The following is a 16,598-nucleotide window of genomic DNA, read 5'->3' on the forward strand; positions in this document are numbered from 1 at the left end:
TGGCCCTTATCTGACTAGTTCCTGTCCAAATAAATAGATACCAGAAATAATTGAGAACAACCAGCTCTAAAAAAATGAAGGAGAGCATATATGCTGATTTAATTACAGCAGTAATAATATCAATTGTCAGCCATTCCTGTCAATCAGATGGAGACATTCTATGCATCTGGCACATGACCAGTGGAACTAGGGCTTCTCAAAAACTGAAGCAGTATATCTGTATTGGCAATGAGCGCCAACAGAAACACAATGTAAAGTCTCTCAGGAAAGCTATAGTATGGCTAGCTGAGATAATAAGCCCAGGAGAAGTGGTCCAAGGGTGCCCTGTAAGGTTTTCCAGGCCTCACTGGACAAATACCTGAGCAAGCTTGCCTAATTTCAGTGCTGACTCTGCTCTATGCAGGAGGTTGGGCTCTTGTGTGCCTTTCCAACCTGAATGATGCAAGAATTCTGCAATTAAACAGCGACATTTGTAGTTATGTGATCATCATGTAGTTACTTAACCAGCATTTACTCATCCCTTCATCATCTTGACATACCCCTGATGAACACCCTTAATCTTCTGTGAACATACTTGCTGCACTGACTATGACTATACCCACATTTACCAGGGTGATGATGGCCTCTGTTGGCTGTTTTCGGAAGCTGCCCACAGTTATGTTAAGACCTGCTTTACGAAATTTTGAGTGTCTGCCCACTGTAGAGCTAGTCTGGAAGGTTATTTCAAGCTGAACACTTAAAGGAATCACCCATGCCTACACACTGGAAAACTTAAGCCAGGGAGTTAAAGCAGGATTCCCAAGACAATAGCATGAAGTATTTATGGTGTGCAGTTTTTTTCCGGATTTCAAACCCATCTGTCTGCAAATCTGTCAACAGAAGGAGGGTGCAGGCCGTGTTGCTCTACCGTGCACTCTGAACAGGAGGGGTCGTGCTGGATTATGGGTCACACTCACCTCTGGGTCTGAAAGTATCTCAGCAAACTTCTGGTAAGTGAAGGTCCCTGTCTGCAGGACCAAGTCTCCTTCCTGGTCTGAGCTCTGTCCACAGAGGATCAGTAGTTTGTGGGCTGATGAATCGCACACCAGCGAGCGGACCTGTTACCATTAGACATAGTTCTGGAGTCAGAAGTTGCCTGTACTCCTCATCAGCACCCAGAATCCTTATCCCATGGACAAGCAATACTCATGTGTTATTCACAAATAGCCAAACCCTAAGTTTTACACATACAAGAAGGTTGGTTATTGAAGAGGAAAGACACTGCTACTGTCTGCCCAACACAGCTCCATGTCACATCATAGTTACTGCACATGTCCTGGTTACTGGCAAGACCAGAACACTTGGCCACTTCACCACACCTTGCAGCAGATTGGCAGCACATTCCCACTCTCTAGAAGGTGCAAAGAGTGATGATCATGACCTCTAAGTCAAGCAAACTCAAGAGAGCTGATGTGGAGAGAACTTGCTGGCACCTCATCTTTACCTCAGACACGATGCTGTCCACATTAGGATTTACCAGGATCACCGTCTCCAGGGTATCACTCCGGTGATGGAGAGTTCTTTGGCCTGGCGAGAGAAAAGGGATTAGACAGGATGAGAGAAGCAGATGAGACAGCATCCAGCTACTGATATTTTAGCCTCAAAAATTCCACTTCAGCATGGGTTTGATTGCAAGGTTTTAAGTTGCATTTGAGACCCAATTTAATACCTGGGTTTCATAGAACAGAGCAAACTCTTTTCAGCAACAAGGAAAGAAATCCTACTTCTGGATCAGCACAATTTGCCACTCAGCTCCAACGTGTTCTGAAGTCCACAGAGCCAGGCACTTTGAGCTAAGGTTGGACTCGATGACCTCAGAGGTCTTTTTCAACCTACTTGATTCTCTGATTCTGAGCTGCCTGCCTGTGCCAGATGGCTGTGCCTGTAACCACTGGCACAAACAAATCATCCCTTCCAGATAGAAATGCCTTCCTTGCCTCATGGCAGCTACCACAGAGAGGTGTCCCTGGTGTTGTCCAAGCCCTAGTCACCACAGGGCTCTATAAGCCAGTCAGTGGGTGCCAACTCACCCTTCACTGGAGTGGTGCAGCACTGATAACAGATCTCTCATCATTCATAACAGTTTTTTTCTCTTCTGAAGTGCTTTTCTTTAATCCAAATGTGCACTCCTAAGCTGCTCCTGTGGGGAACAGCTAGACAATAAGAACGCCTTGTTCTCCCGTCAGAAGCACAAACAGGTACCCAGACAGGACTTTGCTCTTTTTATATATTTAGGGAAAAAAGGAGGAGCAAAAGAAGAGCAAGTAAGATCCTGGGAATGCAAAAAAGCAGTTTGTGGGCTCACATTAGCATGGGAATTATATAGCTATTTGGCAAAATGCTGCCATAATGCCCAGGACCCATTAATTTATTAGAAAGAAGGGTGGTGAGTATCTGCCACACTGACAGGCAGGACCAGAGCCACCGCTGTTTGCCCACATCAGATGGCTCTGGATGAAGGACCGATGTAGAGGACCTTCCTGCAGCACTTTCCTGGACACAGTGGCCAGCATATAATCTTTTTTGATTCCTGTCTTTGCAAATACCTACCTCTGGACATTACATCCACTCAACAAGACAGGCACTTAGAACTTAACTGTCTGAATGTATAATTTATAGGGGTTAAGTCTTTCATAGGTTTTAATCCCTCATATAGATTGGAGGGTCAGAAATCTTCACTGAAAATGAACATCTATTCCTATTTCTCATTTTCCATACTACTGTTGCTCTCTGACAATGTTGTTCTTTCCAGTCTCTACAACCTCCCATCAGCTCTTTCTAGGCAGATCTCAATCCTTCTTAAATAGCTCAATCAAGCTGGTATTTCAAAGAAAGACTGAAAAGGACACAGAAAGAAGTCAGAAAAAGGCCAATACTCAGCAATCAAACTCATTTTACTGGAATGTTTTACTCACTGCCAGCAACTAATCAGACAGACATGCCCAGAAGGCAGCTTTCATCCCAAAGCAAGAGTGGCTCTAAGCTCTCAGCAGAACTACTTGCACTCAGCATCTCTAGCTATTTTCTGAACTTGTGTTCTTTCAGTTTGGCTAGAAATATGGTCCGTCTAGACTAAAAATCATCACTGCGCAAAATGCACTAAGTTCAGGGGCATTTCTGCCACTCGATGAGGGATGGGTATATGGCTGAAGACACTGAGAAGCAAGTCCCTGTGCACAGAAGGGATGCTGCAAGTGAGCCATGGGGAGCAGTGTGGGAGAGTGGGAGAAGGTGCGGATGAGGAGGGCCCAGGAGGTGTTCTAGGGCATTCTGCGCAGCTGCAAGAAGCAAAACCTCACTTATCCTTGAGGCAAGGGCAATTGTGAAGTCACTGCTGGTGCCTTGGCATTGCTGAGGTTCCAGCAGTGCTCACAAGGAGCACCCTGGTTCCCCACTGATTTTTTGTGCAGTGTTTGCACAGCTCCCCACCACTGGGATCGCCACGCCTGCTGTTTGGGTCATCCAGAACAGAAGTGATCTGCTCCCATTTTTTAACGTTACTAATGGGACAAAGTGAAACCCCCACGATTCTCCAGGCTTCAACCTCTGCCACCTTGATGCCTGTACACCCCAGATACTGCTCTGGCAGTGGTTACTCACATCACTTGGGGAACACAGCCTGATGCACAGCACAAACACTAGCAGCCTCGTTCTCATGCTACGTGCAGTCACCGTGCCTATGCACGGGCATCCCTCCAGGCACCGCAGGTGCCCAGGCGCTGTGGGGGCAGTGCCAGCCTGCGCACTGCCAGCCGGGCAGTGCTGGTGACAGTGCCAGCTGCAGAGGAAAGGGGCCCGTCTGCAGCACTAACACGCATAAAAACACTGCTGCTTGCTGCCAATACTGCGATCTGAGCCCAGGCAGCTGAGCTGTCCCCCCCTGGGGCCCTGAAGAAAGCCTGGCTTTTAGCATTCTGCTGGCAGCCCCTCACCCCTGGGAATGTCCCCTGCACACAAGGAAGAAAGAGAAGGCTCAAGCTGCAGGGCCAGCAGCTGCTGGCAGATGGGAGAGATGAATGGGGAAGGACTGAGTCTTGTGAAAGGCTGTGAGGATGATAAAGGGACTGAAGTGTTTTCATACAACGCAAGGTTGAGCATGGAGGAGAGATATTTTCAATACATATAAATAAATTCCTGATGGGATGGAACAAAGAAGAGAAAGTCAGAGACTTTTGTCCATAGTGCTGAATGACAGGATATGAGACACAAATTAAGACACAGGCAATTCCATCCAAACACAAGAAAAAACTGTTTTTACTGTGAGCATGGTCAAACACTGGAATAGACTGTACAAAGATGTTGTGGAGCATCCATACTCAAAAACCCAACTGAATACTGGCTTGGGAAACCTGCTCTTGCTTACCCTTCTTGAACAGGTGTGACTGGACTAGACAATCTCAAGAGGTCCCTTCCAACCTACAATTTGGCAGTTCTGTGAATGTGAAGCAGTGTAGGCCCCCAGAATTTTGCTCCAGACCCATTGTGGGGCAGATTCCCTCTCTTCAGCTGTAGCAGTTGATTCTCAGGAGGCCATTTCCAGAAACACTGACTTACTGCACACATCCATGCACACCAAAACCCCAAACTGGTTTTTAACTAAATTCAGAGATATAGCAGAACAGCATATGAACTCCAGGCTGAACTGCAAACTGGGAGTGAGACGGCAACACAATGCCCTAGACCCAGCCTGTGCCCAGCCCCTGCTCACCCCAACCTGCAGCAGTGACCTCCCCAGTTTAGTGCAGCAGCACCCCTGCAAGGGCCATGCCCAGCTGAGGGAACACACATGCCCAAAGCCTCTGTGAATCCAAGTGCTCATCAGGCAGAGGAGCTTTCTCTGCACAGCCTGAGAGAGCAGCTGCACAGACAGAGGATCTAAACACACAGCCTGGTGCATCCCTTCTCTCACTAACCAAAACTACGTGCACCAGAAACACATAGTGGTGTGACTGACATTGAAGCCATGGTGACTGCAAGCACACTATGCAGGTCATTGCCAGGTATTTGTCCTTACTAGATCCCTATCACAATGAAATGTATGCCTGGAAACAGCACTGCAAATGGCAAAATCCCTCAGCTCCATTGACCAGTACAAGGAATCTATTCTCAGGCTCCTAAAGACTGTTGTCTTCAACTTGCCTAGAACAAACATCTGGACAGAGCTCATCTTCAGGTGCATTCTGAACACAGATCCCTGACCCTGCACAGCCCTCTCCAACTACACTCAGAAGCTGTGACATTAAATAAATAAATATCCTCTCTTCAGCATTGCATATCTCATTTTGTATGAATCCTCACTCTGCACGTTCAGCCCCATTCTGATTTCTGCTATCAACTCTGTGCCTGTGCACTTCCCATCCACCATGTCCCTACCAAGACAGAAAGCCCTTACTCTTTACCAACTGTTTCTTAAGAGGAGAGTTTCTTTAGTCCCTTCATAATTGCTGTCACCTATCCCCACAGCCACTGAAACGAGTAAGAGAAGTATACGAGAAGAAACACCAGAGATTCACGGGATATCATTATTGTATTTTCTGTATATAGAAAACACAGTAGTTTTTGTATTTTATCCCGCCCTAGTTTTTTATTTTATCATAACATAACCTAACACTAGCTTTGCACCAAATAAAGATCTTCAGTTGGAGTACACAGTGACACACAAATTTCACCCTGCTATGACTCTATTAATTAAGCTTTTATAAGAAGTCTGGAAAGTTTAATTTTTCTAGTGGGCTTTTTTGACAATTAATTTAATGGGAGATCATGATGACTGTGCAATTTAGTTGCTGAAGTTCCTTACAGTTTTTTCTAGATCTCAGTAACTGAGTCATCTATAAATTTAGCCACCTTCATGTTCATGCCAACCCCTTTCCTCATCATTACTGTACTGATCAGCTTTGTGTTTAGTAGAAAATAATGAAGCCCCTGTATTTTACCTCTGGATGTTGCAGAAACACGACCATATATTTGTTTGCTAACTTGTTTTCTGCCTTTTAAGTAGTTTTGACTCATGGCATTACTTGTCTTTTACCCACAAAAAGTGCCTGCTGCATAATATATGGAAATATTTAATATATAAATACACCTCATTCACAACCTCAGTGAAGTTTCAGAAAAGAGAAAGGGCATTCCCCTTCTCTGCACAGATCACATTACTTATCATTGTGCAGAATTAGCAGCACCCTCACCCCAAAGGGTCGCAGAGGCTCACATACAGCTCTTCCTACACAGCAGCCACCTTTGGGTGTCATCAGCAGGACCTGACCATGGAGGGACTACACAAACCGTCTCTGAGGTGGTGAACAACAGCTACTCTGGGCAATACTAGAGGATGGATTTCTATTACTAATACTGAGGCAGCATTTCAGGATGCACAGCTGCACTCCTGGAATATTAGTGGGAAGGGAGGAAAAATCTGATTTTTTTTTTTTTTTAAAGGAGTATATTATAGTTGAGGACCCTAATTGCTGTTCACAGCATTCTCAAGAGGGGCAGCGGAGGAGAAGGTGCTGATCTTCTCTCTCTGGTGACCAGCACTAGGAATGACCACAAATGAAACTCCATCAGGGGAGTTCAGATTGCACATTAGAAAAGGTTCTTCAGCAAGAGGGTGGGTGGCCCCTGGAACAGGCTCCCCAGGGAATCGGTCACAGCACTAATCCTGTCAGAGTTCAAGGAGCATTTGGATGATGCTCTTAGTCATATGGTTTAATATTAGTTAGACCTGTGAGGAGCAGGGTGTTAGACTTGGTGATCCTTATGGGACCCTTCCAACTAACATATTCTATGACTATGATTATGTGGTCTATTGAGTGTAGAATTAATTCGGTTCTGGTGGAGGATAGCAAGTGGAGAGCAAAGCCACACAAATTCTGGAGTGAGTGTGAATTAACCATCCAGGGCTGTCTGCATATGCAAAGACACAGAGGGAGAGGGGATGGAGGAGTAGACACTGTGGGTTTAGTGCTCAGCAGTCAGGCAGGGCTCTGCAGGGAGGTCAAGCAAGGCTGAAAGAAAGGACAGAGCATTGGGGTAACTGTGACAAACAGGATGCCCGAGAGAGATGATCCTACAAGCAGACAGATGGCTGCAGAGGCAGAAAAAGGAGGTCATGCTGCCAGAGCAGATCCTTGTGTTCTGCTACTTTAAATGGAAGCACCTAAAACCCTTGTAGCTGCAGAATAAACTCTGGGCTGGTCTGAAGCGCTGTCAAGGACAGCTACACAAGCTGCTGCTTATTATTTTCTTTAGTCTTTCATACTAGCACACCTCAGAGGTCTTATTATTCTGTTGATCAGGATTGGAAGAGAGAGACGTAGTTACAATGCACCATGCTGAAAACAGAGACCAAGTGTCAGGGTAGTGGGACCCAGATTATCACCTTTCTGAAATGATGCCCTAGGCCATAGCACAGGGTCATCTTTCTGTGCTAGGGACTGTGCTGAAATCAGTCATGATGCTCTGTCTGGTACAACAAATCAGAATGAACATAAGGGTCAAAAGATGATTAAATGACCGGCACATCTTTGAGGAGTTTAGCCTGGAAAAGAGAAAGCTCAGGGCAGGGATCTCACCAGTGTGTGCACCTGTCTGATGGCAGGTGCAAATCTGAGCTGCAGAGCTCCCAAGACCTTGCCATCCAGAGGATGGAGACTGCTCTTCTGACTGCAGCTTGCAGGCGTGAGAAAGACCTGAGGAATGTTCAGATGACCTTGTGTTGTTTTCTCTAAGCCATGATGATTGCCCAGGGAGAGCTTTCCCCATCAGCCCTTTCCCCATCCAGGGTGCATTCTTTTTCTCTCATTACCTCCCTTGTCCTTCCCACACCCTTTTCTTCCTTTGTCCCTAAGATTATTTGGGCTTACCAGGCCAGATTCTACCTGTAGAGTGAACACCGATACTACATGGATAAAAAATAACAAAGTTTCACAGTCTGAAAATGTTATCAAGACACACAAGCAACAGTGATTAAAACTAACTTCCTAACTTCCTGCTGTTGTACCTGATGTTATGGACATCTCTCTTCAAGGGGACACTTCTGAAAAGACTCTTACAAGAAGATCCTAGATATCACTATGGCTCAGCACCTTTTGCTACACTTCAGCGAAGAGCAGTGCCTGGGATCACACAGTCTTCCTGATGCTCTACTGAACAAAGTCCACCTCTGGAGAGGTTGGTCAAACGGTGTATGAGGGTTCTTAGAGTGCATATATTTGCAAAATTGACATGAGCTAGTGCAAGCTGAAAGACTGCCATTTCTTTCATTCTGAAATTGTATAATAACCCTGAGATAGTAACTGACTCTCTCATTCTGAGGCTGTGAAGCCTCCAATTGCAGCTTCTTCAGTGCCAATGCGAGAAAAAGGATCCAGCCCCAAATGGTGTCCATTCAGAGAAACGAAACAACACAGTCATTCACAAACACTCCAGGATTGTACCAAGTACGACAGGCCACTGCTCCTTAGGAGGGAGATTGTAAAGACCAGAGGAAAGGGAGAAAAGCTTCTACACTGAACTCTAAGCAGGGTTCTGCCTCTCATCCCATCTATGCAGATACACTGCCCTGTTTCCCACTGCACTATGGTCTTATCTTTCTGCCAGACCAAGGCTGCCCGTGGGCGGTGGGGAGAGGAGTGAACATGCCCCTGTGAGAAGCAATGTCACACTCCCAGCACCTGAAGGGCACACTGTTCCTTCCTCCAGCAGGCAACCTGAAAAGTGTGCGGTTGGCTAATGGGACCAGTTCTGGCTGATAGAGATTTGGAAGCTCTGCTAGATAGTCAGGTGGGCTCAGGAGTTTAAAATAAACACAAAGATTGCTTTGGCAGCCAGTACACAGCCAACAACTCTGGATTCACTATTCAGATCTTCCTTACCTTTAGACTTGTGCATCCCTGAAACATTTCTTAGCTTCTCTGTACCTGGGCATCCTTGCTGCACTGCAGGAGGAACAGCCCTGCCCTGGTACAACAGGTCAGAGGGATGTATCAACCCTTGAGACATGCTTATGTGATTCCCTAGCTGTGGGTAAAAGGGGAGGCAACCTGTGGAGAACCCCAGCACCAATGCATGAAGTGGAAAATTCTACAGCACAGCACAAGGGAAGTTCACACACACCTTCCTGCAACAGCTCACACTGTGCAAGAGCAGAGCCCTCAGTAAATGTACAAAGAGATGGCTCCAAACGGGTGGGCTGGAGAGATTCTGAAAAGGTGGGGGGGGGGCATTTGTGGTGGATTCTAGAAAGGAAAGATTGTGGTCTAAATTCATGTCAAAGGAAATGTAATCTTCTCTTGGCAGAGAGGCACCTGCCTTAGGCAGAGCACCTGTACAGGGCCCACCTGCATGGAAATCAGGCAGCTCTGGCTGCCTCTGGCCTGACCTTTGGAGGGTAAACAGGAGTCTACAACATTAGCACCCACATACACAGAATCCCAGGCTCCCAGTTTTAACAACAGCTGTATCAGGTTCAGCATATGTTAAGATATGATCCGGTGTCTGCCCTCCCTCACTTTAAACCTCTTTGTTCTTACTTGCTGTGACCACTTTACTTCCTGGGCTCTTGGGATTATTTTTTCATTCATCCTGACTATTCAAAGCACCTTCCAGTTTGTTATTGTGCATGCCTATGACTGACATGCTGTTTACATCCCAACCTTGGTCTGCCTTCAAGGAGCACGGAGAAAACTGGGAGAGTCTATTTTGGGGTAGGAGGCTCAGTGTTGGTTGCCTCAGCTCTTGTGGCCTGACTGGAGGCTCCCATAGGGTAACTGGCCCAGTGGGGCCTCCACAGGCACTAAATGGCCAAGTGGCTACAGAGGCAGCCATCAAGAAACAGGAACCAGACCCCAACCCTGCACTACCACATCCACATCTCTAAGTCAGGACGTTCTCACCTGCAGCTCTTCTCTCACATCTGGATGGAAAGCTGGAGGCCTGTACCCAGTCACCAACTTCTCAGAGGACAAGAGAGAATCCAAAGGATGACGGTACAGTGGACTGCCCATCACATGGGCAATCCCCAGCTCGCTTCCTGCCACGTGGGCAACCCCCAGCAACCCTCCGAGCTCGCTTCCACAGAGCGGGATTGCTTCCATCCTGCTGGCTAAAGCCTGTGCTTTTGTGCAGAGAGACGGGAACGGGATCTATCCACATCTGCATCCTAAACACTGTGTAGCAAGTGTCTTTGCTCCCTTCCCCAACAACTCTAAGGAATAGTTAATTATGCCAACCACAGCTATCTCAATAGGGGCACAAAGAAGGCCTTGGACCAGCAGCCCCTGCAGTCAGGGAGGCATCTGTGCTTCAGTGCAGTCCTGAACTCATGTGCTGGTTCCAGCTCAGGAACTCAAACACGATCTCTTACACCCCAGGGTTGCACTTGGACGTGTTTATCAGGTTGACAGGACAAGTCCCACTCTGTTCCTCCTTATCCTTTAATGGCAGCGTTGTGCCAGATGAGAAGAGACTCTCAGGCAAGGTAAGTGGAGAGGTACCAGGTGAGGAATACAGCTGCAGCTTGGTGTAAACCCCCAGAAAAGCCTAAGAGAGATTTTGAGTCCTAGGGAGGAGGCTGCCATGCACACTGGTGCCTAACTGCTGCCTTCCAGAGCCTGAGGAGATGCATTGGTCGCAGCAATTCTGGGCATATCCAGCTCTGTTGCTTTACCGGAGATGAGCAGAGCAAAGGGCTCAGCCAGCCCACTGCAGATCATAACAAATGGGCTGTCCCACAGCCTCTTCCCCTCTTCCCACAACACCTGACGGCTACAACAACTACTTACTATCATAAAAACATTATCAGAAAAGTTGCTGTAGCTTTAGCTTTCTAGTGTGTGATTCAGCAGCTGAGAATGATGAGGACCTGGCTTCAGACAGTGCTTTGCAGTCCACCAGCGTTTTGCCTCCCATGGCCTGAAAAAGTCTATAGTAAAGATTTATTTCATCCACTTTCTAAGTTTAAGTCTTCAAACAATGTGCAGAAACAGATAAATAAGTATCTATCTATTTGTCAATGGCTAAATCGAAAAATCTATCTCCTTAGAGATTTTCTTTAGCGGTTTTCTCAGAGGGAATCACTGTATACTAGTAAAGGGAAAATACATTTTTAATAGGAATATGAAAATCTTCTGAAAATTAAGAGGTAAGAAGCTGCAACAAAGTGCTGAGCACCTGTCAGGGAGGGCCAGGGCAGGGCGATGTGCTGCCTGTGGAGCAGTGGAAGGGAGCCTGCATGCCATCACCTAACAGGTCACAGATAGAATCACATAGGGCATATAATGAGGAATTTTAAACTGCATCTAGAAAAGAAGGGGAAGCCAATGGTGTTTGAACAGGAAAGTATTATTGTATGTATGAGGTTTTATTTTTTATGAAAATTTCAAAATAGCATTTGATGATTTTTCATATTGACATACTGAGTCACACAGTTAAAAACACAGCAGCACCAAAATAAAGCCCCATGAATGTGCAACAGGAGATGTGTCTTATCTGTAGAAACTGAATAAAAAAAACAGAGGAAAGCACAAAGCAGTGTCCAGAGAGAGGAAAGATAATTCAAACCTCAATTCTCTACCAAGCAAAGGACTCCCTAGGGACAGAAAGCACACCCACACCAACTTTTGCCCATTAAAAAGGACAAATCTCCAGATACCGGCTTTAGCTTTAGTTAATATCCCTATCACAGACTGAGGGAATTTGGTGTACATGTGGTACATTGACCACTACTGCCCACATTCCACTTATATTGAAGCTGAGTAGAAGAAGAGCATCCACTCCAGAATACAACCAGACATGTGCTAAGGGTCACCTGCTGTGTGGCTCTGTACCCACAGGAAAGGGTGACAGGGATTGCACTCAGCCCTGACTGGGGGTTTGGCAGAGCAGCACACAGAGGACTGAGCAGAGAAGGAGGCAGCACATGCAAGAGCATCAGGTGAGCCTGAACAGAGCTGGTGACACAATCTATGCTCCTCTTGAGACTTTAGCTTGAGCTTCCAAGCAGATCACCCACCCAAGTGCCTTTGGGAGGACAACCAGTCACAGATATACTTCCACTAGACACTGGCACAACCCAACACTCTGAGTGCAAAGGGAGCCATGCATGAGGTGCTAATATCAGGAAAGAAGAGAGCATCTGATTTGGGGCAGAATAGGCATGAACTTCAGAACAGCTTGGAGGCAGAGCAAAAACCTTAAAAGTTGCAGAACTCTGCAAGCAGAGAACTTAGTGTAAAAAGCCACAGAAAGAAGACAGCATCAGCAAGACAGCTCCAAGAGGGAGAAAAATTTCTCAACAGGAACAAAGTAAGAGTGAAATTAATTGAGAACCATACTAGGCAGGACAGAGAAAGGAAAAATACAGCAGTAATGAATAGACAGAAGGATACTTCTGGGAGGCCCAGGCTGCAATAGGTTTTAAAAATATGGGAAAGTACAAGAGATGACATTAATTACTGTCAAAAATAGTAGTGTGTGGTCTGGGGACTCGCCCAAAGCAGGGGGTCAGAATGGTACCGAATGGTCTGGGGCGAAGGTGAACAAGGTCTGGTTTCTAGAAATATTGCTGAGTGTGTCAGGATGAAGAGGGTTGAGGATTCTGAAGGCATGCTCAGGTTTCCTTTTGTGGATCCAGCTGGAGATATCTCATAACTCATCTTACCATACTGTTACTGCATGCCAGTAGAACTAATCCTGCTTTAAGGTAAGAGCAGGCTCTGCAAAGTAACTGATCAGCTCCTGGGGATTTACTACAAAGGTGAACCAGCAGCAGGGCAAGAGGAGATGAAATATTCTTTAAGTTGTGGAAGTTTGTGGGCACTTGCCACATCCCAGGAGATATTCTTCCTAACCACTTGCCTGTTTTTCCCATCTTCCCTCCTCCCTGTGATATTTTCATGCCATCTACAGCTCTTCTCCCAGGCAACCTCTATTTCTATACCACGTCAACCATAGCAACCATCTCATTGCTCCCTAATTTCACACACTGCTTCACTTTTATGCTAGAGAGCAATTCGATATCTCAGCCGTTTTAGAACCACTAACTGAAGTTGCAGATGTTCTTTTTGGAAACAGCTATATATATATATCCAGAAGTTACTGCCACTCAACTTATAGCAGTTATAGCACTGAGATAACAGATAAGGTGAGCACTCCTACCTAGCTCGCCAGGTGCAAGACTGGCCATGAAAGGTTCTGTTCTCTGCAGTAGCTTTGCTGACTCACGCTGGCCTTGTATCCTTCTGCTGTGGAACAGCATGTGGTATTCACTGAATTAGGAGTGCAATCCTGCACAGAGACATGGCCTCCAGCTGTGAGGAGCTTCTTAAATGTCTCCAGCTAAATACGCAAAAGGAAACCTAAACACACCTTAAGACACCTTCTTATCTGGTGCCCTCACTCCACCAAGCCCTGGCAGATTTATTATAGCTGGTCCCTTTGGACACCAAATTCATGTTTCCCCTTCCCATGTCGTTGGTACTTCAGCTGGGAGTTGCTGCCAGTCACTGAAAAGAGGTGCCACAAAACTGCTCCCATTGGCACTGAGGCAGATGCCTTCATGCTTCAGGGATGAAGACTCCTGTAAGACACAAAGTTGGACAGCTTATGATCTCTTAATTTTAGTAAGAATACACACCCCAGGACACGTCTTCTTACCACCAGAACATAGCACAGATTGAAGAAAAACGTGCATTTCTCCTGGTTTTGAAGTATCTGGGTAATGCTGACTGACTTGCAGGTACAGCTCATGATCTGTCCTATTTCTCTCTCTTTTTATTTTTGTTGTTTAGACAACCGATCAATATGACGTGTAAGCAAACTGCCTGAGGCAGGGGTAATTTAATTGTATAAAAGACAGGATGGTTGAAGATACAAGGAAATAATTCTGAGATTTCCTCCTGTTTGCCTACTGTGATGCCAAATTTCTGACAAGAGGCTCCTGCCTCTGACTTACAGCAACTGTTCAGACTCCTAAAATCTCCTCCCTATTCTGTACTGTTAACAGTCTCATTCCAAGTTGCTTTTCTTCTCTTCCTTGCTTGTTTTGAGGATGACCTGCTGAATGTCACCTCTCTTTAAGATACAAATATTAAACCAGCTATGGACTCTGAGCAGCTGGAGTGGTTGGTAAAGTGCAGGACTGTATTCTGCCAACCCTTGAAAAAAAGCAGCTGTACTCTGCCAACGACTTTCTTTGATGCATCTTGATTTTGCACTCCTGGATCTAACTGCCTCTTGACAGATCCTCTGCATGATCTGGGTTCCTGGGATTTGGTTTACAGTGTGGACTACAGTGATAATGAATGGGATACAGAAAGTTATTTCAAAGTGCAGAACTTCAAGGCCTCCTGTCCCTTCTGCCAGCAAACAGAGGGCCTGTCGATTCAGCATGGAAGGGAGAGGCATTTGGGAGCAGTCAAGGAGGTTTCTAGTAGAGTAGCCTGGGACATCTTTCTCTCTCAATACTGGTGACAAGTCCACTCAGCCACTGCTTCTCACCAGTCTGCCTGAGCTGAGCTCACTCAAGTCTTAATTCATCACAAGAGGCCCTGCTTCCTAATGCCACTCCATCTAGCCAGGTCCCTTTAAGCTTGTCGATTACACAGTGGAATCAGGGACTGAACTTACTGAGTGGGGAAAACAAAAAGGACTGGAGAGGCCTCCAACACCACAAACACTTGTTTCAGGGCCTCTCACTCATTCAGCTCCCTCGGAGCCATGCAAGCACAGGACTCTTCCATGCTCCCATGCCTCCCTCTTTCTTAACAATGATCTTTGCCTCTGAATAGGGACCAACAGCAAGAAAGAAAACACATAACAGTTAAAACACAAATCTAGGAATCAGGAATTGGGCCAAAACACACATTGCACTCATACCTAACAGCCTGCAAGCTGGTTCTTCAAAAAAAAAGTCACACGGACCACAGCCACAGAGAACCACCCTACACAACACTTTAGGAGTCATATTTGAGTGAGGCCGTTTACTTATGACATGGCCTAGCTGGTGTCTGCATTTCAGTCTAAGTACTGCAACTTAACTTACTCCATTCATTTTAGCAAGTTTTTCAGAACATAAATCTAGTCACCCAGAAGGTAAATCATTGGCTTCTTGCCAATTTCTCCTCTAAGAGAGCTGCATCTTGAGTGCCTGATGACAGACCGACATTCCTCAAACAGCTTTCAAAAGGGAGGTACTAATGGCCTTTTCCTTCTAGTTTTTCTCCCCAATTATTTAAGAATTTTACAGTGGAGCTTAATAGAGAATGGACAGGTGAGATCTCAGTGAAATAAAAGGGTAGCAAAGTGCAAAATCAATTAACTGAATTTCTCAACTTGAAGGTCAATAGAGGAAGCCAGTTTTGCTGTCATATTTTTTAAGACAATCTATTTGTAGCTAGAGCACATTGTGAAAAACAGCACCAAACTTTTATCCTGAGGTAGGTTCTAGTAAATTGCCAGAGACTTCAGTGCTTTACAAGAAGGTGCGTGAATGACAGTGACACGTGCAAAGAGACACACAAGTTATTCAGTAGCGCATATTGATAACAGACATGCATATTGAATCCTACCCCTCTGTGACTTACTTGCCTCCTTCCGTTGGCAACTCTCAGCCTTCCTTGGCTTAGAGGAAACATGCAAGCCTTTACTTTCAAAAGCAAAGAAAGGGCTCACTAATTTCTTTCCAAACACAGACACTGGGATGATGGTGCTTATCAGAAAGGCAGAAAATAATCAAAACCACATTCCTCATTAAAAAAAAAAATCAAAACAACAACCCAACCCAGTACTATTCTATACATTTGAGAGATTGGTCAGACAAGACTTCAAGGGTTGTTTCAGGAGAACTAAGAACCTGCTGGCCAAGGAGATCACTGTTCAAGTTAATTTTTGAATAAAGCCTCAGAAGGACAGAAATTTCCACAAGAGCTGGATACACAACTAATTTTGCCATTAGCACTAACTTTTGAGATCCTAGAGAGGAAGGCAGGAGAGAAAGAAAACTGACCCAAAATTAACAGATTTCTACATGTAGAAATTTATCTCCATTTCTTGAGTGTGAAGCAAAGGTAAAAACAAGCCACAGAGCTTAGGTACAGCAAGGCCTGAACTGACAAAGACTACTTTTTGTCTGTCCAGCCTGCACTGTCCCACCGTGATAATCCCAGCTCCCTCCACATTCTCTGCAATCCACTGTCATATTCTCAGCTCCACTCATGAGCCAAAACTACCAACTGTGCACATGGCAGCATGCTCAGAGACAGCCATAGGCTGATGGTCAGTTTGTGATCAGGGACTGCAGGACAAATAGATCTGTACTGTCCCACTGAAGGCTCCAATTCAATCACTCAATCGCCCCACCAACCTTCACAAAACTGATAGAAACTTGGTACTTCTAATGCTTTAGTAGAAGGAAAGTGTTTACTGCAGACAAACACAAAATGTGTATTTGTAAGAAGAACTCATGCAATCAAACACCTCTAAGGGGATGGAGAAAAAATAATACAAACTGAGAAGTTAGAACCAAAAAGTAGCTCAAAATACTTTCTCTAGTCTTTCCT

General features: G+C 45.5%; 1 protein-coding gene across 7 annotated transcripts in view; it reads right to left on the reverse strand.

Annotated features, from left to right (window-relative positions):
• The window catches only part of MAP1A (microtubule associated protein 1A), a 55,245-nt gene that overhangs the window by 14,618 nt on the left and 24,029 nt on the right, over positions 1-16,598 (reverse strand). For 6 of the 7 annotated variants that reach the window (XM_050309721.1, XM_050309727.1, XM_050309723.1 and 3 more), the window contains 2 exons: positions 1,484-1,566; positions 957-1,097 (listed from right to left, as the gene is read on the reverse strand). In XM_050309721.1, coding sequence (XP_050165678.1) covers positions 957-1,097; positions 1,484-1,566 — 224 coding nt within the window. Of the gene's footprint in view, positions 1-956; positions 1,098-1,483; positions 1,567-13,197; positions 13,241-16,598 lie in introns of those variants that run through there. The other variant, XM_050309722.1, reaches the window with a different exon arrangement.

This window comes from Myiozetetes cayanensis, unplaced genomic scaffold, assembly GCF_022539395.1.
Source record: "Myiozetetes cayanensis isolate MyiCay16 unplaced genomic scaffold, myiCay2020 scf14, whole genome shotgun sequence".
Lineage (NCBI taxonomy): Eukaryota > Metazoa > Chordata > Aves > Passeriformes > Tyrannidae > Myiozetetes > Myiozetetes cayanensis.